At 48.6% G+C, this 25,787-nt stretch overlaps 1 protein-coding gene across 1 annotated transcript; it reads right to left on the bottom strand.

Moving 5' to 3' along the window:
* On the bottom strand, window positions 1-25,787 carry Pola2 (DNA polymerase alpha 2, accessory subunit). Its single transcript, XM_028855940.2, has 18 exons — window positions 25,428-25,787; window positions 22,938-23,062; window positions 21,357-21,448; window positions 21,138-21,195; window positions 16,205-16,311; window positions 13,688-13,881; window positions 13,075-13,163; window positions 11,448-11,603; window positions 10,951-11,013; window positions 10,118-10,160; window positions 7,370-7,494; window positions 6,492-6,530; window positions 5,697-5,770; window positions 2,696-2,804; window positions 2,366-2,472; window positions 1,551-1,610; window positions 1,256-1,382; window positions 1-464 (listed from the first exon to the last, which is right to left on the bottom strand). The coding sequence occupies exons 1-18, from the start codon at window positions 25,504-25,506 to the stop codon at window positions 309-311; spliced, it is 1,803 nt and encodes a 600-aa protein (XP_028711773.1). The 5' UTR covers window positions 25,507-25,787; the 3' UTR covers window positions 1-308.

Genomic DNA, 25,787 nt, shown 5'->3' with positions numbered 1-25,787 from the left:
ATAGATTAAAATCAGTTTTACTAAAAATTTATATTTATTTTTCTAAACGCTGTGTCCGATTCACACAGAAAACCCTGAGGTTTTCCTGCCTTTCTGGGCAGGCTGTCTCCATAGACTTCTATGTGAAGAAGGGAGAGGCGAGAGGCACGACTCAGATCAAGGCCCAGCTGCACAGGACCCCAGGCCCGCAGTCCTGGTCCGCTCCTTGTCACCAACAGATCCCTGTCAGGTGCTTCAACAGTCTGGTCATCAGAGGGTCAGACCTGGGCTCCTGGTGTCGGGGAGGCCACATGACTGAGGCTCAAGACTCAGATTCTGACCACCTGCGCGGCCACACTCAGGCCCGGCCTGCCCTTACTGTCCACGGCCCTGGGCTGTCTCCTGAGGTAGAGGCGGCCGAAGGTGCCACCCACCTGTCCTTTGGTGAGCCGCCCAGGATTTATACAGACACAGCCAAGGATGTCCTGGAAAGAAAGGGCACTGGGTGTGACATCGTCAGAATCTCATCCTGAGTTTTAGAAAGCAGAAGCAAAGGCAACCACCCAGGCAGATACGTTCACTAGTAACTAGACTCTCCAGGGCAGATAAAGAACGCAGCAGCCTGCCGGGACAAGCAGCTCCTATCCTTCGGACGAAGCGGATCCCAATGGTTTCTGGTTTTTCTGCATGAAGAAGACACTTAGGGGTTGAGTGGGTGCCACACACTGTTCTCAGCACTCAGGAGGCTGAGGCGGGGCGAGTGAGAGAGAGCTCAGGACATCCTGGGCTGTAGAGACCCTGCCTCAAATGCTCCCTTCCTCGAAAAGCAGAAAAACCACTGCTTAAGACTGGACTGGACCCAGCTTAAAAAAAACAACTGGTGTGGTGGACGCCCTGGGAGGGACTCAAGCCTGAGGCGGCTGAGCGTGCAGATCAGATCAGATCAAGAGCTTCTTCAAGGTACTGCTGGCTGAGCCCACAGGGAGGTCAGATCAGAATTCAGGGGAAGGCAGGCAGACAGGCAGCATGTCCCCACATCACCGTGACATGGCCTGAAGTCCTCACTCTTCGACACACGGGCTCTACTCAGGTGGGCACACGCTGCTTGCTCCTGCTTCATTCCACGCACGGACACCCCCCACCCAACAACCAACCCTTGTGCTGGCCCCAAGCAGACACTGTTCTATTCAGTAGACCCAGGGAGAGAGAGTGCCTGGTAATCTGGAAGGAAAAGTCAGGTTCTGATGTCTCTGGCAAAAAGCCAGTTCAAACCTACCTTCACGAAGTACCGCAGCTCTGACGGCACGATGAAGACGTCAGGGGTGAAGAGTAGCTGGGCATAGGTATAGAAGTTCTCGTAGTCTATGGCCATGTCCTCATGGGGCGGGTAGAGTGGGTAGTAGCTGCAGAGATGAAAGAAAGTCTAGTAGCAGCCAATTCAGGAACCCGGGGAGGCTCCCACTGCCTGTTTGAGGGGACAGAACCCAGTTTTGTCGCCACAGGGTAAAATTTCCTGGTGGCTGTGAAGCGGGTCTGACCCGGTGACGCAGGGGGTTGGCCAGCACGCTCACCTTCTCTGCGTCAGGATATGCTTGAGGATTCGGCTGAATCGGTCTGAAGTCCCAGAAGGGCTAGAAAGGAAGCAGAACCGGTTTCCTCCGTCAGTCCTCTTTAGGGAGGACCTGAGGACTCGAGCCGGCTAGACCACAGGACGACAACGTCCTTTCCCAGGACGGGCAGCAGGGCACGAGGCCTAGAGGGAAGAGGAGTCCTAGGAATCAGGATTTGGGAGGCCTCGGCGCTGAAGCCGGCACCATCTTGCACAAGAGGACACGACCTCTGCACCATGAAGCCACACACAGCCGGGCAACCCTACGTATCACACCCCAGCCAAAGCATACACCCAACTGAACTCCCCGGTGGTCCCTCTCCTGGCAAGGAAGGTCTGGCAGAAGAACCAACCGCCTAGCCTAGATGCCAGGTCCGGCAGCGTCCGGCTCTCCGAGGGCCCCACGTTCACCGTCTGATAAATCCCTGGTGAATCTGCAGAGGAGGGCACTCGAGCACTCGGGTCACAAAATGGGAAGGTAAAGCGAAAGGGATTAGGGCCAAAAATAGGAATTTCGCTGCCGGCCGTTTCGTGCAGACACGCAGACTGGGCTCTCTGGGGTCTCAGACACGGCCGACTGGTGACAGCAACGACTACGTTGGTCTGACTGCTGCCGCTAGCAGACAAGGGAAGGCCCGAGTCTGTACAGTGTGGCTCTCACGACCCCTTCTCAAGACTGTCCAGTAGCATGATGGGGGCGGGGGGCAGTGTCTTGGCGATGGCAGGGCCAGGATGCAAGGAGCCAGCTGTCTGCTGTTGACGTGGAATGTGTCTCACCTACAGATCTCCTCAGCCCCGATGTGGAACAGCAGGTCCGTGGACGTCAAGCCAAACATCACTCCATTTATGGAGAGGCTGCAGGGCTCGGACACAAACTGCACTCGCTGAAATGAGAAGGCGCCCACTTGAACATCTGCATACGACAGCTAGAGAGTTCCTCCCCACCAGAGCCGAGAAGGGACAGAGACCACTGAGAAGGACCAACCCACGCGCAGCAGTCTGTGACCTGCTGGGAATCAGAAGTCAGGCTCCCGAGGGACTTCTGCCCTCACCCACAGGGCTGTCTTCACCCCACCCGCTGTCACTGGCCAGACGGGGCACTGGTACCTTTTTGTCCTCCCGAGGCAGCTCAGGGAAGGTAAAGGGTGGCTGCGGGTACACGGGTTCATGATGCACGTCCCTCAGAGACGGGACAAAGACAAGGTGGGAGCCGGAGCTGCTTTGTCAAAACACAAGCACAGGAGGGACAAGAGGTGAGTGAGCAGAGCGGCCCCAGGCTCAGGGTGTAAGCATGCCCTCCATGAGCAGTCCTCCGGGGAGACTCGGATGCCATTCCACTCCAGTCTCCCGGGACCCTGCGAGGGAAAGGCTGTCACTTCCACACGTCCAGCTGGATCTGATGCACACAGCTCAGGACACACAGTCTCTTGCTTTGTGTGGCGTCCCACTACAGAGGGGAACTCTTGTCTGGTGGGAAAAGCGAGGAAACTGAGATCTAGAGCTGGGCATGAAAGGCTCGGGAGGCCGGAGAGGGGTGTTATGAGTTTGAGGCTAGCCTGGACTACAGAGTGAGGTTATTTAAGGGGAGTCTCAGGACTTAAACTTAGGTTTTACTCCACTCTACAGGACACAGATAGCTTGCGGACAATAAGTTCTCAGGACACATGGCTTGGGTGAAGCAAGCGAAGCCAGGGAGAGTGAGGCCAACTGGTCAGACCCCAAGGTCGGCCTCACACTTTGAAGATCAAACCGAACCTTTCAGGCAGCAAAGGCTAGGCCAGGTCTACTGGACACTGACGACAGAGACTGTCGGAGAGACACCCACCTCCCACTCACATCAGGAACTACCCCAGGGCAGCAGCAGAGGCAGCAGTTCCTCTGATGGGGACAGAGAGTCTCTAGGGTTACAACACGGAGTGGCCCCAGGGCCAGCTGTTTCCGAAGCCCCCCAAGAGAGAAAAGGGAAAGCCTTGTCTTTGTTCCCCTGCCCATCCTTGACAGAGGGGCCACTGTGAACCAAGAGGCCAAACTGTTGCTGTGAGGGCATGCCTGGGACAGCCGAAGCTCCCACCTGCACCCTTCCGTCTCGTGCTGAAACCGTGGACAGGTCTAGATCCCCAGAGCAGGGGTCAGAGGTGGTTGTAAGCAGCTTGGTGTGGGTGCTGGGAGCCAAACACCAGCCCCTGTAAGAGCACCTATACTTCTTTTTCTCTTCCTTTTTTTTTTGGTTTTTAGAGACAAGGTTTCTTTGTGTAACAGCCCTGGCTGTTCTGGAACTCACTCTGTAGACCAGGCTGGCCTCGAACTCAGAGATCTGCCTGCTTCCGCCTCCTGAGTGCTGGGGTTAAAGGCCTGAGCCACCACTACCCAGCTATAGCAGTAACTCTTAACTGCTGAGCCATCTCTCCATCCCTACATAGGGACTTTGGACATGTCATCAGATACTGAGGACTGTCCGCTGTAATAGATCACCATAACCTTGGGAAAGGTACTTTGCACATTATTCACAATCAAGTTCCCTGCCATTGTCCAAGTGAGTGCTAGAGTCTGGTGAACAAGCCAGGGAGTGAACTGAAAGGAACAACCTATGCTCCAGGTCTCCAGGAGTGAAAGTCTTTAAGGTACAAAGGACTGAGGTGAAGCTGTTAGTCCTCATGGGACGAGGCTGCTGTTCAGGAGCGGCTGCAGGAGGCAATGGTTAAGGAGGAAACAGCCTCCGCTCATGGCTTGGAGCTGGCTCTAGGGGGAGGGGCCGGGGAGAAATTCCAACTATGTGCAGTGTTGCACAACTTCATGCATCATATGGTGGGAGGGTCTCACTGCCGTCTCTTGAGCAGAGGGGAGCATCAGGGCATTCTGCAGCTACAAGGGAGCTCGCTGACATCTGCTAAGTTCTGTGTGGCGCTCTGCATTTCTGCATTTCTGACCTAGCACCATTTATATGCAGATCTGGCAGGGTGGGGCCGCGCCCCTGCTTTGCAGCTCACACTAGCCACAGATGAAAGTGCCTGGTGGTGCTGGGTACTGGCTCCCTGGGTAACAATGCTCGGTCTATTCTTTGTTGTGTCACTGCTATCAATAGCACGCGGGACGAGGAACCCAAAACTCAGAGCCCAACCTCACGTCTGAAGCACCAGCCAGTGCTGGGTGCCACCCCAGTGCCTGCCCCTGCTTTGGGAGACTAGGGGTTTATCTCCGAGGACCTCAGCACTCCCCTGGTTTCGGGAACTCAGCTGGGGCCCTAACAGATCTGGGGAGAGGGAAGGTATCTGTAACCCCCACTTGAGAAGGGAAGGTAAGGAAGCCTTGGAGGGCTCAAGTCTCCCGGCTCCAGGCCTGATGCCAGCACAAGGTTGTATTACAGCTAATCAACCTGGGATCTGTTCTCAGGACGGAAGGCGGAAGGAAGACCTTTAAAAACCACGGTTGTTACAGCTTTGTTTTAAATCTCAGCCTCAGGAACGGTTGTTTATTGTGGGTTCAGCAACAAGCAGCAGATCCCAGGAGACTGCCCACCACAGCCTCCTCTTTCTGACCTGCCCAACAAAAAGGACAGGAGTGGAGGGTCGGCTTCCTGATGCTTTGTCTAGCTCTGAACTCTTCCTGGAACCACGAGGCCCTCACACACTGTCCAGCTAGGCTGAGGACTCAGGACCCACCCTCTTCCGCCCATCACTCTAGCCCCTGGCAGCCACCCGCCACGATGGGGAAGCACTGACTCAGGGAAGGAAGTTGGGCTTACCCCAAAACATTCCCTTCACGCAACAAGAGGCTTGGGGCCTCTCAGAATTTCACTGCCAATCAAATGCTTCCCCAAACCACCCTGGGAATATTCCCATGGAGTAACAGTTTACGCAAGGGGAAGTGAGAAAAGGAAGTAAAGAGAAAGAACTGAGGACGACTAAGAGTGTGTGTTGTTTGTGTATCTGACTTACAGAGATGCCTGTGTACCCACTGAGGCTGAAGGTCAAGGGTTCTATCTCATCTCTAAGTCCAAAAGGACAGAAAGGACGGGAACACAAGTGGCCTAAGCAGCTTCGATTTCCTACCGGCATGCCCTGGAAGAACCTAGAAGGCTCCAGGTCTGCCCCGCATCTGGAACACTGACCTTCTCGTTCCCTCGATGACTGTTCTCAGGCACTGCTTGAAAACGTCTTCAAACGGGCTCGTCAGCTGATAGTTCTGCAAGAGAGGAAAGGAGCTGACTCAGAGGAGGGCCGAGGGACATGACCGACGTGACGTGACGTGAGAACGAAGAGAGCCAGGCACGGGGGCTCTGCAACCCCAGCACTCGGGAGGGTGAAGCTGCAAAGTTCCCTCGCCACATAACAATCCTCTTGCACGCACACTCAAAGTCTAGGATGAAGACGGCCTTGAAATCCTGTTTATGGAGGTGAAACACCTTCCAACAAGGGACAGGAGACCCAGGCCCTCGACCAAGATCCTCGGAAGAACCTTGATTCATTATCAGAGGGACTCATGACATGATGCCAGTTTGTGGCCACATAAAGGATTTCATAGTATCTGCCTCTTTAGTGAAGTAGCTACTATCCCAGTCTCATAGGCAACTTTGAGACCAGACAGCAGACCCACGGCCGAAGCCCATCTGCTTGTGTTACTGTTTTTGCGCCTGAGCAGTGAGTTGGGGTAGACAAAGGAACCACCTATTTCCAGTTCCCTCCCTGGCTTCCAGATGGTCTTGTGTGCTAGTGGAACAGAGCCTTCAGATTCAAGGTGTTTATGGGACACAGCCAGCGACAATGTTTGACAATGTTTTCCTCGTTATCCACAGGGTTGATGTAAGCCTGCTGCAGATACAGATAAACTCCAGAAGAGGAGAGTGTCTAGGTGAGTGCAGGCACCCAGCCCTCCCCTCTTCTCCCTCCCCTCCCCAGGCACTCACCTCCACCTGCTCGTGTTTAGCATCCAGGAAGGGTCCAAACTGCAAATGAGCGGAGGTGGGGAAACAGAAGCCCCCAAAGAACAAATCAGAACCTTCCGTGTCTGGAAAGGCTTTTAGACAAACTGTCTAAAAGCAGTTCCCTGCCCGGGTCCACCTGTCCCTCCCAGGTTGCCTGGAGAGCCTGGGGAGGTAGCAGATGGGCTGTGGAACATCTGAGTCCTGTTCCCTCAGGGGACTTCCCAGGGCCCTATAACCCCCCGTGGTTGCCCCAAATGACACTGGGCTCTTTTCTGTTTTTTTACACCTAGTAAGAACAACAAACCACCATGTTAACAGTAGTATCTCGGCCATAAAAAGAGATTAGTTTAGGACTACGGTACCAGGACAGAGCAAGAATGCTGTAAAATCAGGAAAGGAAGACAATACTGCTGGCCTCAGGACTTAGTGATGGCTGTGGAGTATGTGTACACCTCCAGAGGTGTAGATTGAGAATTAAAAAAATCCCAGCACTTGGGAGGCAGAGGCAGGCAGAGCTCTGTGAGTTTGAGGCCAGCCTGGTCTACATAGTGAGTTCCAGGCCAGCCTTGTCTACACAGTGAGACATTGTCTCACAAAATCAAAAACAAGGAAAGATTTAAAAACAAAACAAAATCTTTGTAAAAGGAGACAGATCGATGTTTCCTAAAAACTCAGAATAGGGTTGGGGATTTAGCTCAGTGGTAGAGCGCTTGCCTAGCAAGTGCAAGGCCCTGGGTTCAGTCCTCAGCTCCAGGAAAAAAATAAAAATAAAAACTCAGAATAGCATTAAAACCCCTTGCTAAGGCTGATTTTGTTCCCACCCCACAACCTCCCTGCACATTACTATCCCGGGGACCTACCAGGATGCAGACATCAGGCCGGTCATGGTTGATGATGGCGATCAGATCAAGCAAGGGGTCGTATGTGATGCTGTCAGAGGTGGTATAAGGCCCACAGGCAACTAAAACCATAGTTTGCTCACAATCTGAGACAGAAGGCATTGCAAGGTCATGAGGAAGAGGAGAGCTGATATTGGGTAGAGGGAGAACGAAGGGCCATTGAAGGAGAATGCCACAGGATTTGTCACAGCAAGTCCCACGAGTGCAAGTCTGGGGATTCCAGGCGAGGACCTCATCCCTCCCCCAAGAACATCGAACCAAGTAAAGAACACAGGCAGTGAGGAGCTGGAGCCATGGAGTGCACCTGGGCAACATGAGCAGAAAGACAGGAAAGAATTCATCCAAGTGACATGTGCTCACACTGCAGAAGTTAGGGGCCATCTGGGGGTCGGTGTGGTGGGAGAATGTGGGGGAATCGAGGCCCGGAAGGGCAGGTTCTGTTGGAGGCCCAGACACTAGAGGACCCTGCGGGTTCTTGTGCTACCTGGACACTGAAGCTGCTAGGTTTGTGCCCCACCCTAACCTTGGGTTTCTAGCCCTGTCCAGACAGAACTATCTGAATTTGGGTTTTTAAAGTCAGTCTGAGCTAGTTTGTGAGGCTTATACAACATGCCTCCAAAATTCCTCAAATTTTCTAATACGTAGCATTACCTTCCTATCGGTTCTGTAAGAAATTATTTCAGGGATTGGAGAGATGGCTCAGAGTGCTTACTGCTGGTCCTGGGGACCCAAGTTTGGTTCCCAGCACCCACATCAGGCAGCTCACAACTGTCTATAACTGTTGACCCGGGGACCCAACATCCTCTTCTGGCCTCCATAGTTACCTGTACCCACAAGTGAACATAGCTATACGCAACACACATTAAAAACAAACAAACAGAAACAAATTTTAAAACAATAAATAAAATAAAAAATTATTTTGTAGTACCAAGCTTGGTAGCTAATGCAATTTACTATCTTACGTTTTTGGACACTGTAAGTCCAGAAGTCAAGTTGTCAGCATGGCTGTGAAACATCTGGAGGCTATCTGTGCGCTATCTTTAAAGTCAGCGGCCTAAAGTTTCTATTCCATGACCATGTTCATAAGAACCCATGTGACTGCACTCAGTCCACATGTATAATCCCATTCAAGACTCACTATGTAGAGCGGGCTTGACTTGAACTTACAAAGATCTGCCTGCCTCTGCCTCCTAAGTACTAAGACTAACAGTACACACTACTACATCACCCAGACCATATAAAGTAACATATTCACAGCCCTGTGGGATCATGGAAGCGATATTCAGTCTACCACAGGACTGAGACCAGGAAGAATCTACCTTTGTCCCCTGCACAGATAGTTTCTGAGACTGTGTACAATGGCATGAGCTGATTCCAGGTCATGTCTAAGAATGACTTCACACGCCATCCATGTGTGGGTGGGGTACTGGCAGTATGCCAGCGTTGGCATTTATTGAAAATCTTTACTGGTGTTTGTTCTACTTCACTTACAAAATACTTAGAAATACTCCCCCCCCTTTCTTTAAAAAAGACTTATTTGCTCTATTTATATGTATACCTGCATGACAGAAGAGGGTATCAGACAGAACAGGGGATCAGATGGTTGTGAGCCACCACGTGGGTGCTAGGAATTGAACTCAGGCTTCTGGAAGAGCAGCCTGTGCTCTTAACCACTAAGCCATCTCTGCAGTACCTGTCCTCTTTCTCATTTGTGACAGCAGGGGATTAGACTCAGAGCCTCACATACGCTATACAGGTGTTATCTACCCAGCAAGACCTCCAGCCCAGCTCATGGGTATTTTGAAACAAAGTTTGCTAACTTAAAAACAAAAACAAAATACACATATAATTTTTATTATCTTGCTTTTTCTCCATCCAGGTTACTTGTTCAATTCTTTTCCTCCCTCCCTCCTCCCCCCCAGACAAGGTTTCTCTGTGTAGCCCTGGCTGTCTTCAAACTCAGAGATCTGCCTGCCTCTGCCTCTTGAATGCTGGGACTAAAGGCGTGCATCACCACTGCCCAGCTCTTCTTCTTTTTCAAAAATACAGTGTCTTACTAGGTAGCCTTGGCTGGCCTGGAACTCCCTATGTAGACTAAGCTAGACCTGAACGCAGAGATCCACCTGTTTCTGCCTCTCAGGTGCTGGGATTAAAGGCGTGCATCAGCACACCTAGCCAGAAACTTTTTTACAATCACACCCTTATTGTGGAATGACTATAGAGTTGCACAAACTTGCAAAGAGGGCACAGAATTCTGTCTTTTCCCAGAGCCCTCTAACATTAACATTTCCTACAACACAGCACATTTGCTGGAATTAACAGTATGTTAACTGCTGACTAAGCTAGGTTTTTCCAACAGCGTCCCTTTCTCCTCCAGGATTCCATTTGGGACACCCAGTTGAGTTATAATGTGTGTATCATTTCCCTTTTCAAGTATCCTTCCCATGCCTGTTAAGCAGTAGCCCGGATTACAGGTGTTCAGTTTGTTATCCCCAGAGCCCAGATGACACCACTATCAGCGCTCAAGTTCAGACCCACTAGTGACTCGTGAAGAGAGGGCCTGTGAGCCCACTGATCAGCTGTGTCCGCACTGCTTGGCATGGCGCTCCCACACAGCTTTTGTTGTTTCCCTGAGCCTGGGCAACCACAGTCTGGGACTTTGTCTATCACCCCCATTGTTGGCAGGAAAAAATTTGAACCAAAACTTACCGCCATCCTCTTCGGTGGGCTGATAGAATGGCAGCGGTACCCCCTGAAACAGAAAGAAGGCTCAGCTGCGGTCTGTCCCCGCCGTTGCTTTGGCGATGGACGGCTCTGAGTGCTTGCAGGTCCACAGTGGGAGGATTGTGAGGAGTGGGGAGTGGGGCTTGTCTCTGCCTTGCTCTCGGAGTTACAGCTAGAGCCCAGATTCCGCCATTTTTCTAAATAGCTCACCGTGACTTAGGAGACCGAGCCACGGGAAAACCCAAAACACTTGGCTGTCCCAAGCAAGTGGGGGCCTAAACCATCGGCATGCTGGGCAAGGATGGCAGGGAAGGGAGTCCACCTACTTCTCCGGGCATTCCGTGGAAATTGATCTCTAGAGGACCACAGTAGCGAGCAGAGATAAGTAAGCTACAGCTTGAGGTCAAATCTGACTACAGATGTTTTTTTGAGACAGGGATTCTCTGTGTAGTTTTGGTGCCTGTCCTGGATCTCGCTCTGTAGACCAGGCTGGTCTGGAACTCACAGAGATCCGCCTGCCTATGCCTCCCGAGTGCTGGGAGGTGTGTGCCACCGCTGTTTTTTAAATGAAGATTTCATTTGTTTACGAGTGGCCGACGGCTGCTGGCACTATAATGATATAGACACACATTTAGTATTTGCTGCCTGGCTCTCTGCAGGAAAGAGTTTGCTAACTCACAGCTTGGAGGTGGGTTCCAACCCGAGAAATAAAAACTACTACCAAACACCCAGAGACTGAAAAAGACCAGTCTCTTGTACCACATCCGCACACACCGAGCCTGGGGCAAACATGAGGTGCTGGAGAGGCCCATCTGTACCTCATAGAGCTTGGTGGCAGTAAGTCTCCTACCAGTGGTGTTGAATCCTTCCATAATTACAACCTGAAAGACAAGAAACACAAGACTGCTGACCAGGAGAGATAAATGAGAGGTCCGAGATAAACTGCTTTTGGTAATTATAAACTTAGGGCATTTCCCAGAAAACAAATGAGGGGGGCTGTATCAGTTACAATTACACTCTTCACAGATGACTTAATTCTCACAACAGCCGCATGAGGTAAGAATTTTTATTTCGTTTTGTGGATGAAGACACGATGGCTTTGAAGGCCAAGTACCTCAGCCATAGCCACACACCTCATGCGGTGGAGCTGGGATCTGGACCTGGGCAGTTGGACCCAGAGCTAAGGAGAGGAGAAGCAGTTCCTAAAACAGTGGACCTATACAACCCAATCTCATGGCAACAGAGATGGAAACCAAGAATTAGCTGCTCACTGCATGCTCTCAGGTCTGCATCTCAGAAGGCTCCACAGTCTCACCTGTCCAGGAAAGAGAGAATATTCCTTGAGGTCGGATAAATCCACGGGAATCTGAGTGCCCGAGGAGTGTTCCCGGTCTCCCTCGAGAATCACCGACTTGCTGTTCAGCTTGCCGTTGCTGTCACAGCCAATCTGGCCCAGCAGGATGACAGGCTCCTACCAAAGAAAGAGTGCAGCACAATGGCGGGACAGTGAAAGCCAAATAGCACGTCCCGGGAGGTGATCGCAGCAGCATCACCACTGAAAGAGGAACGACCCTTCAAGGGTGTCTAGTCCACCTCCTGCCTACCAGGTGTGCTCTGAGAGGCTGCCCGAGTGTGAGCATTCCCAACCAGGGGGAATCCCCCCAAGCCCTGCAGCCCACAAGCACTTCTGGAAAACCACAGCTATTAATAGATCACATCACTGAGTCTACCACACACTGCTCTCAGATGACATGTAGTAACATTCAACCCTCACGGTCACCGTGAGATAGCTATGGCTACACCCAGCAACAAGAGGCAGAGCCACAGGATAATTTCATTAAGGTCAAACAACAGTGAAGCCTGGACCCAAAGGTCGGAAGTTGGCTCCAGGGCCAAATCCTCAGCCATGCTGTAGTTCCTCTTGGTACCTGCACGCTCCTGCCTCCCCACAGGGTTTTGCTACATAACACAGTCTAAACTTGAACTCTCAATCCTCCTGCCTCGGGCTCCCAAGTGCCCAGATACCATGTGGGACATCACATTACCACTTCCCCAGGAAGTCCTTCCTGGATGGAACTGACATCTCTCCTAGTGGCTTCCTGTGTAAGCTTCCACTCTTGGGAGCAAACTGAGAATATCTAATCTTTCCCTCTTGTGCAGCCCTGCCCCCACACTTCCTTTCAATTTCTCCAAAACTTCCTATAGGACAAAGTTTTTTTTTCTTTTCTTTTTTTATCCTGAGACAGGGTTTCTCTGTGTAACAGTCCTGGCTGTCCTGGAACTAGCTTTGTAGATCCGCCTGCCTCTGCCTCCCGAGTGCTGGGATTAAAGGCGTGCGCCACCACCGCCGGCTAAGGACAAAGTTTTATGTATGGTCACTTCCCCTGGAAGCAACAGGACAAAGGCACATTCAGTCAAGGGATGTACAGGACACACCTTCTCTTAGATTGGAATGCTCCAGAGAGAGTACCCACACCAGAATTAAAGCAGGATGGAACTCTAGATGCCAGAGGCAGCCACTGATCTGCGTCAGTGCTCAGACCAGAGGAATCGCTCAGGCAACGAGAGAATCCCAGCCCACAGTTCTCACCTTGCAGACCCAGACACTTCTACCTGCAGAGGCGATCTCCTGCACCACGGAGCAAACGAGCTTTCAACCAGTTTGTGTATAAGACCCAGTCCACGAGGGAGGAAAAGTCTGGCGACAGACCCAGCCAGGGAGCACCTCTTTTTTTAAGAGGGACCCATTTTATCAGCGCTAACCAAGACTGACAGTGAACCAGCACACCGGGTGAGTGGAAGAGGACTTCTTCACCGACTCCAGCACTCGGAGGCAGGAACTGGGAGGCAGAACTGGCAGGTTTCTCAGTTCAAAGCCAGCCTGGTCTACATCAGAAATTGAGAGTAGCAGTGATTCGTGAGAACTCTTAAGTGGCTCTTACTTGTGCTGGTTCCAGGAGGGGAGTAAAAGCCTCAATCTTGTAATGCTCCTTCAGTTCGCTGCCAAGCTCCTCTATCTTACAGGTCAGAACTGCAATCAGAGGTGACAGGGTGCTGTCAGTGAGACAGAACACACTGTCCAGCATCACAGTCAGTCCACAGGATCTAGGAACATGGACACCTGTGCAGTCTGACCTCAGGCCTCAGTCCATCTTCTGACACGATCACTAAGCTGGTTTTCCACTGGGCTCACGGCACAGTCCCAGAGCACCATCAAGAAACCCACCCTTACTAGACTGCAGGGAACTCCAGGTAACCTGGGAGTTTCCAAGGAAGCAGCTGAGTGCTCGTCACCGAGAGCTGAACTCCTTCGCAGCCCACGCTCCACACTAGGGTGGCTGTGCACATCCTGCAGTGAACCACACAACGTGGGAAAGCACAGCTTCACCCAGTGTCCTTCCCTTCACCTAAAGAGCACCCATAAGGACATGGGCCAACCTCTGGATGCTGAGGCCTCCAGCTGAGCCAGGCTTTGTTCCTTCACGTCTCTCAGTCCGTCCGTCCGTCCGTCCGCGGGGCTTTACACCCACCAGACTTTCCAGAGAAAGCAGTTACCTTCACGGATATCTGAGAGCTGCTGAAACATGGCTTTGTAGCTGCCTGTGAGTGGCTCTGGGTATCCCATGACCTTCAGGCTGACACTTGCAGAGCCTCCTCTCCCAGACCAGGACACGCCCTGTGCTGAGCCGAATGTGGTGACCACTTCTCCTCGATTGGTTCTGGAGCTGTATTTCTGGGAGGGGGCGGCACTGATGGGAAGCAGAACAGATTAGAATTACTATGCCTGTGGCTACCTGAGACAGGAACACGAGGCGAGGCTTGGGAGGCCTGCAGAAAAAGCAAACTGTCTTACAGATCTCATCAACGTGGAGGGGCTGGAGTACCCTGACCTTTCAGGAATTTCGGGAATGAGGCACCAAGGAACACCAGAATACAAATGTTTAGAAATTTAAAGACAAAAACATATAAAAAGCTTGTTATTTTTTTCTCTATCAGAACTAAATGAAACAAAACAAAATGCACTCTGAACTGACTGAAAGGCAAGTTTCAACTATTTTCCTTCCTTCTTGTGAGTCATCCATGGTTACAACCTGTCATTTGAGCCTGAAACAGTGACTGGGTCAGATATTGCAGAGCAAATACAAAAACCTACAACACAGTTGAAACCAGGCATGGTGGCACACGTCTGCAATCCTAACACTCAGAAAGTGAAGGCAAGATTGGGACCGCAAGACTATCCTCAGCCAAGTTTGAGGACAGCTTAGGGAACAGAAGATCCTATCTCTAAAAACAAAACAAATAAAAAAAAAACTCAGAGTACAGTTAGTTCAAAGATCAAGTAACACTAAAATAAAAGTTCAACACAATAAACGAACCTTTCCCTTGCCTCTGTGGAGGTGGAGAGGCAATGAACTAACAGTTAGAGGGAGCAAGCACCCTTACCCCACCCAAGGCTGCACTGGCAATTCTGTGTTCACTCTGACTGGCTCACCAGAGTGCTAAATCTAAGAATGTTGCTGATCTGCTTGGAAGCTTCTAATCCTCCTGCCGTGAACCCTGCCTACGGAGAGGTCTAGAAACACGCAACACCCAGCACACTAAAACTCTGTGGGAACTCACTCCACAAGGGTCATGGCTGTAACTGTTGCCAACATCCCTTCTTTCCAGACAAGTTACAGAAAATGAGCTCAACTAATTATCTTTATCTCCAGGGCTGCCTCTACCTAAATAATTTACAGACTACTCTTATAAATTACAAAACGAGCTTCTGATGTCAGCTTTCTTAGTGTACATTAAAACAACGATCCGGCAGGGGAGTTACCAGCCTCTCTGGGCTCCGCCTGTGAAGGACATGCGTCACAGCAGCCCTCTAGTGCCATCAGATGCTCACACGGGACAGCCATGGCCAGAGAAACAGATTTAAAGAGCTTCCTGCTTGGAGAGACTAACTCCCACAATAGCTCTGCAACAACTATTTGAACACTCACAGGTTTCAGAAATGCCCTTTTACGCCTAGAAAGTTGACTCTGGGAAGCAGTTTTGAGATTTCTCTGAACCAGGTGGACCACAGTGAAACCAAACTGTCTTTCAGGATCCAATAACCACCCCGGGACAAGGGCCGCAGAGCCTCCAGTTACTGCCTCTCTGTATTCTATGTGTGTTGAGTATTTTGCCTGTGTGGATGTATGTGCACCATCCATGTGCCTGGTATCTGCAGAGGCAGAGAGCTTGTAACTCCTGAGCTGGAGTTACGAATGGTTGTGGAGACATAACATGGAGGCTGAGAACCAAACCTGTGTCCTCTGCAAGAGCAGCCAGTGCTTTCAACTGCTGAACCATGTCCCCGCCTGTCACTGACTCTCTAAAGTGACAGAACTGAGAAGCCTACACTCTGGTTGGTTTAGAAGGATCCAGAGGTTGGCAGTTCCCTAAACGGTTGAAATGCTGTTCCTGAGCGCCATCCGGATGCAACACCCTTATAAACACGTCTCCTCAGCCAAGCACTCATCTGTGGGTTTCTCTAACGGAGATCTATCATTTATGGATTTTCAGTCACACATGATCTCTGCACATTTATGTATAGTGGTGGTAGCCATGAGGAAATCTCAATTAAGCCTCTGAAGGAGAAGATTCAGTGATGAGAAAATGCTCAGAAGCCAGCTGTCACCTGAGCACGGGATGAACTGGTTACGCAATACTGTGAACAAAGGTGCATACTTTTCCTTTAAAAAAATACTTCAGGTTACAGAAAGAAACCCAAGTAAACACAAACGAGTAGGAGCAGGTGGGAGCCTATTTGCTCTGACTGACCAGACGCGCCAGGCTTCTGAATAGCCAGGCTGTTTTCAATAGGAGGTATCAGGTCCCGATCTAGGAAATGAGCCCTAGAGAAGTGGGTGGAAAGCGAGTTTCCTTAATTACTGTACAAAACAGTAATTTTCCACAGGCTTCCCAGGCAGCTCCCAGCAGACGCCCCACTCCTCTGGCGGTTAATAAGTTACTCGCAGTTCGCCCTGTCAGCAGAGAAAGAGGCGCAGCTTTCTTGGCACTTGGACTGATCACGATACATACCTCGGGGAGAAACTCGATGGTGAGAGAAGCTGATGTGGGCTACGAGTGCAGACACTCCTTTTTGTTAGGGGGGTTTCTGGGGTGCTGCTAGCTCGCTTATGAGGACCCTAGAAACAAGATGAAAATGAAATCCCAGTCACTCTGGCTTCCAGTCACTAATGAAGTGTAGACCCGCGGCAGTGCCTTAGTAAGGACAAAGTGGCACAGGAAGACACAGGCAGGGCCAGGGTCTTCAGGAGCCATCTCCAGCAGAGGTCACAGAAACCTTCCACAGAAACCCAACACCCACCAGGACGCTGTCTGCACTCTGAAGGCTGCCACGAAAAGAATGCAAACATTCCCCAAAGAGGATGGCCAGCCCAGCTGACCTGTCAACCTGCACGCACATCTCCATACCACCGCTTTCTGCTTTTAGAAAAGACCCGAGTTTGGCAATACATAGCTTTGACCTGAGCGCACACATTCTCTGGAGAAGGGATGGGACCATGTTACACTTCCTTTGGCCAAGTCTACCACACATTTTCCAAATTAAAGCCTGGAATAACTCCAGGAAGATAAGGTAGTTGAGCTCATACTTGGAGAGAGTAGTCAGCAAACACCTCACTAATGGTCACATCTGGGTTTTTTCCCCCCCTTTTTAGTTTTTCATTTCTTCTCTCTTTTTTTTTTCTGTGCTCATCAATAAGAAGTCAAAAATAAGTACAAAGTAAAGGATGAAACTCAAACACAGGCCCTAATATTCCCTAAAGCCTCGGATAATGGGGTGTGTTAACAGGAAAGACAAATGTCTTGTTCAGCCCAAGGGCTCCAGGTCATATGCAGAAACTTTTCTGACTCAAGGGCTCCTCCTGTTGGTCATTTAAGGAAATGCCATCAAGCTATTATTGGTAGAGTCTGTAGGACCCAGGGTGAGAACAGACTCAGAACCATCACTAAGACAGGCATGATGGCTCATATCTGAAATCCTAGCTTTTGGGAAGCTGCAGTACAAAAGTCCTCCAACTTCCAGGTCAGCCTGGGCTACAGAGTAAGACTCTGACTCAAAAAAAGAAAAACTAAGAAGCTATATCGGAAATTAGGCTTTCAAATATTTGTGGTTTTATTTATTTAAAGATTTTATTTTATTTATGTGTATGTGAGCATGTGCATGCAGGTAAAGGTGCCTAGGGAGGTTGGAAGAGGCATCAGAACCCCTGGAGCTGGAGTTACACACACCTGTGAACTGCCTGATGTGGGTGCTGAGAATTGAACTTGGGTCCTCTGCAAGAGCAGCAAGATCTTGTAACTAGTGAGACAGCTCCGCAGCCTCTGTATTGTTTTTTGTTTGAGACGGTATCAGGTATTAAAGCCTACAATGGTCTTGAACCCAATGTAGCTGAGGCTATCCTTCAACTCCTGAACTGCCTGCCTCCTTCTCACAAGTACTAGAATTACAGATGTGAGGGACCACACCTGGCTTACAAACTAGATTTTAAAAGTTAATTTTTTAGTCGGGCGGTGATGGCACACACCTTTAATCCCAGTGCTCAGGAGGCTGAGGCAGGTGGATCTCTGTGAGTTTGAGTCCAGCCTGAGCTACGGAATGAGTTCCAGAAAAGGCACCAAAGCTACACAGAGAGACCCTGTCTTGAAAAAAAAAAAAATCCAGAGAATCATCAGGTCATAATTCAAAAACCTGTACTCCACAAAATTGGAAAATCTGAAAGAAATGGACAATTTTCTGGATAGGTACCACATACCAAAGTTAAATCAAGACCAGATAAAATATTTAAATTGACCAATAACCCCTAAGGAAATAGAAAATCATTAAGAGTCTCCCAACCAAAAAAAAAAAAAAGCCGAGGACCAGATGGTTTCAGCTCAGAATTCTACCAGATTTTCAAAGAAGAGCTAATTCCAATACTTCAAATTGTTCCACATAATAGAAACAGAAGAAACATTACCAAACTCTTTTTATGAGGCTACAGTTACTCTGATTCCCAAGCCACACAAATGTGCAACATAGAAAGAGAATTACAGACCGATCTCCCTCATGAACATTGATGCAAAAATACTCAATAAAACATTAGCAAACTGAATCCAAGAACACATCAAAAAAATTATCCACCATGATCCAGGGATGCAAGGATGGTTCAACATACAAAAATCTGTCAATGTAATACAACACATAAACTGAAACACACAACACACACACACACACACACACACACACACACACACACACACACAAAACCACATGGTCATCTCAATAGATGCTGAAAAAGCCTTTGACAAAATCCAACACCCCTTCATGATAAAGGTCTTAGAAAAATCAGGAATACAAGGAACATATCTAAATATAATAAAGGCAATTTACAGCAAGCCAACAGCCACCATCAAATTAAACAGAGAGAAACTCAAAGCGATTCTACTAAAATCAGGAACAAGACAAGGCTGTCCACTCTCCCCATATTTATTCAATATAGTACTTGAAGTTCTAGCTAGAGCAATAAGACAACAAAAGGAGATCAAAGGGATATAAACTGGAAAGGAAAAAGTCAAACTTTCACTATTTGCAGACAATATGATAGTATACATAAGGGACCCCAAAAATTCTACCAGGGAACTCCTATAGTTGATAAACTCCTTCAGTAAAGTGGCAAGATATAAGATCAATTCAAAAAAAGTCAGTAGCCCTCCTATACACAAATGATAAAAGGGCTGAGAAAAAAACCAGAGAAACATCACCCTTTACAATAGCCACAAATAGGATAAAATTCCTTGGGGTAACACTAACTAAACAAGTGAAGGACCTGTATGATGAGAACTTTAAGTCTCTAAAGAAAGAAAATTAAGAAGATAACAGAAAATGGAAAGATCTCCCACGTTCATGGATAGGTAGGATTAACATAGTAAAAATGGCAATCTTATCAAAAGCAATCTACAGATTCAACGCAATCCCCATCAAAATCCCAACACAATTCTCCACAGACTTGGAAAGAACAATACTCAACTTCATATAGAAAAACAAAAAAATCCAGGATAGCTAAAAGAATCCTGTACGATAAAGCAACCTCTGGAAGCATCACCATCCCTGACCTTAAGCTTTACTATAGAGCTGTAGTAATAAAAACAGCTTGGTACTGGCATAAAAACCAACATACAGACCAATGGATTCAAATTGAAGACCCTGACATTAACCCACACACATATGAACACCTGATTTTTGACAAAGAAGCCAAAACTATACAATGGAAAAAAGAAAGTATCTTCAACAAATGGTGCTGGCATAACTGGATGTCAACATGTAAAAGATTACAAATAGATCCATATCTGTCACCATGCACAAAACTCAAGTTCAAGTGGATCAAAGACTTCAACATAAATCTAGTTACATTGAACTTGATAGAAGAGAAAGTAGGAAGTATTCTTGAATGCATTGGCACAGGAGATTACTTCCTAAATGTAACACCAGTAGCACAGACACTGAGAGCAACAATTAATAAATGGGACCTCTTGAAACTGAGAAGCTTTTGTAGGGCAAAGGACATGGTCAATAAAACAAAAAGACAGCCAACAGAATGGGAAAAGACCTTCACCAACCCCACATCTGACAGAGGGCTGATCTCCAAAGTATATAAAGAACTCAAGAAACAAACTGACATCAAAATAGAGTAACTATTTTAATTTATAATTAGTTCAAAGATATTAAGAAACAATTAAAGAATATTCAAGAAGGGTTATTTAGTCAGGTAGGGCTACACAGTAAAATCCTGTCTTGAAAAACAAACAAACAAGAAAAGTTATCCTAATTTAAAAATAAAGCTTACAGCTGGGCGGTGGTGGCACAGCCTTTAATCCCAGCACTTGGGAGGCAGAGGCAGGCGGATCTTTGTGAGTTTGAGGCCAACCTGGTCTGCAGACTGAGATCCAGGAAAGGCGCAAAGCTACACAGAGAAACCCTGTCTTGAAAAATCAAAATAAATAAATAAAGCTTACAGCATTTTACATACTGATTTTTAAATTCTATATGCATTCTCCTACACTGGAACAATCTTTACCCTTAGTCCTGTTATCTGATTGAATTCATGAATAATTTCTATGCCTCCTCCTCTACTGCTAGATGATAGGTTATTTTTAATTTCTAACTTAAGAACTTATTATTTCCAAGATCAGGATAGATTATGAATAATGTTATGATGTACCTTGTCACACATATAGCTTTTTCCATGATTTGGATCATTTCCTCAGATAGTCTTAGGGGGTTGCTGGGAACGGACTCCAGGGCTCTGTACACACTAAACATTTACCCCGGGGCTACACTCCTAGTTCTCAGGAGATGCTGCCGCACTAGGAAGAATGAGTAAGGCAAAGGGTAAACATGACTCTGGGGTTTGGATACATTTTCTCTAGCTGCTTTCCACACAGACTCCTCTAACACACTAATGCTGCAGCTATCACAGGCCAGACCCGAGGGCAGGAACAGTGGGTGGAGCAGCGTCCACGACCTGAGAGCGTCTGCAGTGCAGTGAAATGGAGCAACACTCAAGTCCACCGTGAAAGAGAGCGCGAGAATAGATACAGGAGAGGAAGAGGGAGGAAGCCGCTACTTTAGACAGCTTAGTTCCCCCCACACACACAAGAGGCCACGAGGTGAGTGTATGTTTGGTATGCCTGAAGACGAGCAAGAAAACCAGGATGGGAGACAGGACCGAGGTGGAGTCAGTCTCAGACATACTATTCAGACTGTGAGCCTTAGTAGGAAAACGGAAAGTCATAGAGAGTTGTGAACTTACTTTCTTTGGTGAGACCAGGCTGTCCTAGAACTCAGAGATTTACCTGCCTCTGTCTCCCGAGTGCTGGGTTTAAAGGTGTGCACTACTGAGCCCAGTTCTGTGATATGTTTTTAAGAATGTTACTTGTAGAATACAATTTCCAGGTACCGCATGTTCACCTTAGAGGGTGTGGTATAAGAGTTCAAAAGGCTCTCCTCTTCTTCCTCCGCTTCAATCCTGAAAACACGGGTCAAGGAGAGCAATTACATGCGATTAACTGAAAAACTGAATGCTGGGAATTTTTTAAAATTTGTTTTTAAGTTATATATACAACTGTAGAGGAATTACAAAATACATATATATGGCTGAGTGCAAAGACCTTCTGCATCAAAGGATACAGCTCTTGTATGGAAACAATGTCCCTGGCTCCTGCATGCCCGCTGTCCTTGGAGGCACTGTGCCAGGCTTTGGATACTTTCTTGTTTAGAACCTGAGGAATGGAATAGAAGCAGAGCGTGATTATATTATTCCATAGTCTGATAATAGGGAGGGCACTTCCCATTTGAAGTAATAACAGGCATTCAAAACGTAAGCAAAGAGAAGTTAGGGATAGCGCTCAGGTGGCAGGGCACTTGCCCGGCAGCAAGAGGTCCCGGATTCACTTCCAGTGTCTCCCCCTCCCCAGAGTCAAAGATAAGAAACTGCTCCGAAAAGTGTTAACTACCATGTTAGTACACACCTTTAATTCCAACACTGGGAGGCAGAAGCAGGTGGATCTGTGAGTTCAAGGCCAGCCTGGTCTACATAGTGAGACACTGTCTCTAAAACAAACCAAAACATGGCAGGCTGCGCATGGTGGATCATGCCTCTCATCCTAGCATTTGGGAGACAGTAGGATCAGGATCAGTGTACACACACACACACACACACACACACACACACACGCACACGCACTACATACCACTCTTCCAGTAGATCTAAGCTCGATTCCTAGCACCCACATCAGGCAGCTTAACACATCACACCGCCTGTAACTCCAGGTCCAGGGGATCCGACACCTCTTGCCTCTGTAGGCACTACACCCACACCTACACACACACACACACACACATATTAGAATAATAACAAAAATAAATATTAAAAAGCTTTCCCAGTAACTATCTGCTGACAACACATGATTCTAATATAATTCTCTTTCACACCTGCCACTTTTAAGTGTGAAAGGCAATTTTAGGTGCTTCACATACAACCTCACTTAATTTTTTTTTTTTTTTTTTTTTTGGTTTTTCGAGACAGGGTTTCTCTGTGTAGCTTTGCGCCTTTCCTGGAGCTCACTTGGTAGCCCAGGCTGGCCTCGAACTCACAGAGATCTGCCTGGCTCTGCCTCCCGAGTGCTGGGATTAAAGGCAGTGCGCCACCAACGCCCGGATCCTCACTTAATTTTTACCAATCACTAAAAACACAGGTTATCAGAACTTGATGGAAGAAAAAAACAAGGCTCAAAAACAGTAAGCAGGGGCCCAGTGATAGGGCTCAACGGGCCAAGGCACTTTCTGCTACACCTAATGGCCTGGATTTGAACCCCAGAACTCACTTAGAAGGAGAGAATCAACTTTCCTTTTCTTTTCAAGACACGATGTAGCTCTGGCTATCCTGGAACTCCCTATGTAGACCAGGCTGGCCTCAAACAGTATTGGGATTAAAGGTGTACGCCACCACATCTGGCAACAACCAGTATTTCATAGCTGTCCCCTAAGCTCTGTGGCACAGGTCTGCAGACCCATGCGTACACACCATAAATAAATGTACAGAAACAGAAAGACGCTGTGATAGAAGGAAGCAAAGAGGGAAGAAAGGAGGCAGAAGACCAAGCTCACATGGGGCGGGAGTCCAGGTCAGACTCCAGAGCCCGCGTCCTTTCATGCACTGCACACCCCCACACAGCAGGACGACATTCGTGAACTCGCATTTGCTCTCACCTCGTGTTCGAAGGAGCTCAGGATCTCTGCAGTAAGGTGCATTTTCCCTGTGCTGGTGCAGAAGGCGATAAGCTCACTTACCATCCCCTCCTCCGTCTGTCTGTACAGAACACACAGCTCTGCCACTGTAGGAGAGAAGCCAGGCAAGGGAGGACCCAGCTCATTTCTTTTCTTTTTTAAAGATTTACTTATTTATTATGTATACAGTGTTCTGCCTGCATGCCGAAAGAGGGCACCCATCTCATTATAGATGGTTGTGTGTCACCATGCAGTTGCTGGGAATTGAACTCAGGACCTTTGGAAGAACAAGCAGTGCTCTTAACTGCTGAGCCACCTCTCCAGCAGCACACACACACACACACACACACACACCCGCCCCAGTTCACTTCTTTTGCTCTCATACTGAGGTGAAGTAATCCCTGTTATCCAGTCACCACTTAGTCACAGGCCCTGGGAACGAAACGGCGAACAAAACCAACAAGTTTTTGTTCTTGATCACAGGAAGCTTGCTACTGGGGTGAAGCCAGAACAAGAAAGTACATAGAGCCGGGCGGGGTGGTGCACACCTTTAATCCCAGCACTCAGGAGGCAGAGCCAGGCGGGTCTCTGTGAGTTCGAGGCCAGCCTGGCTACCAAGTGAGTTCCAGGAAAGGCACAAAGCTACACAGAGAAACCCTGTCTCCAAAAACCAAAAAAAAAAAGCACATAGTACCTTAGATGCTCAAAGGTGGGATGTAGCAAAATGAGGTTGGGGGAAGGGATCATGGAGCTGAGGAGTCCGGCAATTTGAATACAACCAGGGGCCAGGGAGAGGCCTCAGCAGGTAAAGAGCTTGTCACACAAGCATGAAGACAGGAATGCAGGGGGCATGGTGGCATGTCTGTGACCCCAGTGTATGGAAGGCGGAGACAGGGAATGCCTGGGGCAAGCTAACCAGATTGAGGGTGGTCAAGGAGGACTGAGTGAGTCACCACAGGAGTGGATATACCTAGCAGGAAGTGGTTCTGGGCTGAGCCCTGTCCATTCACATCAAGATGAAAAGGAGCCTTGAAAGGCTGAGACGTGGAGGTGAAGAAATCCAAAGGAAACCCCAGAGCAGGGGTCAGTGAAGCTACAAGTACGTGCTCCTGACGGCATGTGAACAAGCCGGCAGTAACTCCAGTGCCAGAGGCTGACTCCCTCTTCTGGCTTCTGAAGGCAATGCATGCATGCAGTGCAGTTGTATACACACAGAGGAACACTCATTCACATAAAAATAAATAATCCCAGCGCTCGGGGAGGCAGAGGCAGGTGGATCTCTGCTAGTTTGAGGCTAGCCTGGGCTACAAAAAGAGGCCCTGTCTCAACACATTTTTAAAAAGAAAAGATTCATTTTAAGTCTTCACAAGGACTTGGAATATTTCAGTCTTCGTGAAAGAAATGCATTATGAATTAATGTGTTTACATTCTGCTTCTATTTTTTTTTAACCTTTAAAAGTAAAGCAGAGGGGCTGGAGAGATGGCTCGGGGTTAAGAGCACTGGCTGTTCTTCCAGAGGTCCTGGGTTCAATTCCCAGCACCCACATGGCAGTTCATAACTGTCTGTAACACTAATTCCAGGGGTTCTGACACTTTCACACCAATGTATGTAAAATAAAGTTAAGTAAATTTAAAAAAAAAAAAAAAGATGGCTACCTGCTAATAAGACCTTTCTTCAACGATTCGGTCATTTAAAAAAAAAAAAAAAAAAGCAAAGCAGACAGGACCTCAATGTTTAGCCCTAGCAGGCCTTGAATTCTCTGTGGTCCTCCTGGCCTCAGTCCCCCAAGTGCTGGGATAACAGGCAGGCCCACTCACACTATGGCTTTATATCCTAAACTTAGAAGTTCAAAGTGTTGATGAGTGGTTAAGGCAAGTGTACACACAGCGCTATTCTGAAACTGATTCTCACATTTTCCAAGAGAGATGTGTGATTTAAGTCTTCACCATTGGACTCTATGGACCATATGATGAAGCACTGGACTCCAGAGCAAGACACAGGGGTCGGCACACAGCTTAGACAATTAATTCTCCTTCCTTGTGTCCCTCCATCTATAAAGGGAGAGCCAGAAAGCTCCCTGAAGTTTCCTCCAAAGCTAAAGTATTAGGGATCCACCTCGAGGAATTCCTGTTTGCACAGACCACTAAAATTATAATGGGCCAGGCATTATAAAGTGGTGCACACCTTTAATTCCCCCAGCACTCGGGAAGCAGAGGCAGGCGATCCCTGTGAGTTCGAGCCACCCAGTGGTCTACATAGTGAGTACTAGGAGAGCCAGGGCTACAGAGCAAGACCTTGCCTTTAAAAAACAACTATGATGAGAAAAGTCACAGAGCAACAGACGATTAGGTGTGAGCTGCAAAGGGTTCCAATGCCTCCTTCTGACAGCGTCTCGGTTGTATACTCAGGACCCAAGCGGTACCCCACGAGCACATGGAACTCGGAAGGGACCCCCTCGGTTCGGGACTCACGTTTCCCCATCAGGGCCTCCTCGCAGTCCAGGCCGAAGATCTGTAGCTCCTCCGCCAGCTGCTGGGTGGACACAGCCATCGTGACCCGGGAGGGGCCGGGCTCCGACCTCAGCTCAAGTCTGCTCAGCAGAGGCTTCTCCTTTCGCCTTGGGGGAAGATGCCGGACGCGCCACGAGAGACAACTGGCCCACGCCCTCAGAAGAGCTCAACCACCCGGTCACAGAGAAATACGTCAACAAAAAGAAAACTCTTTCCGGAGAGAAAACTTGCTTCCGAATTACTGCTTGGCTTCTGGGTGAGAAGTAGAGCCGGGAAAAACCCGCCAAATGCTTTGCCCGGCGCGCGCTTGCGCGAGGACCG

The sequence above is a fragment of the Peromyscus leucopus genome, chromosome 1, assembly GCF_004664715.2.
Source record: "Peromyscus leucopus breed LL Stock chromosome 1, UCI_PerLeu_2.1, whole genome shotgun sequence".
Classification (NCBI taxonomy): Eukaryota; Metazoa; Chordata; class Mammalia; order Rodentia; family Cricetidae; genus Peromyscus; species Peromyscus leucopus.
Note: the sequence above shows the minus strand (reverse complement) of the source record. Positions and strands in the feature narration are given on the sequence as shown.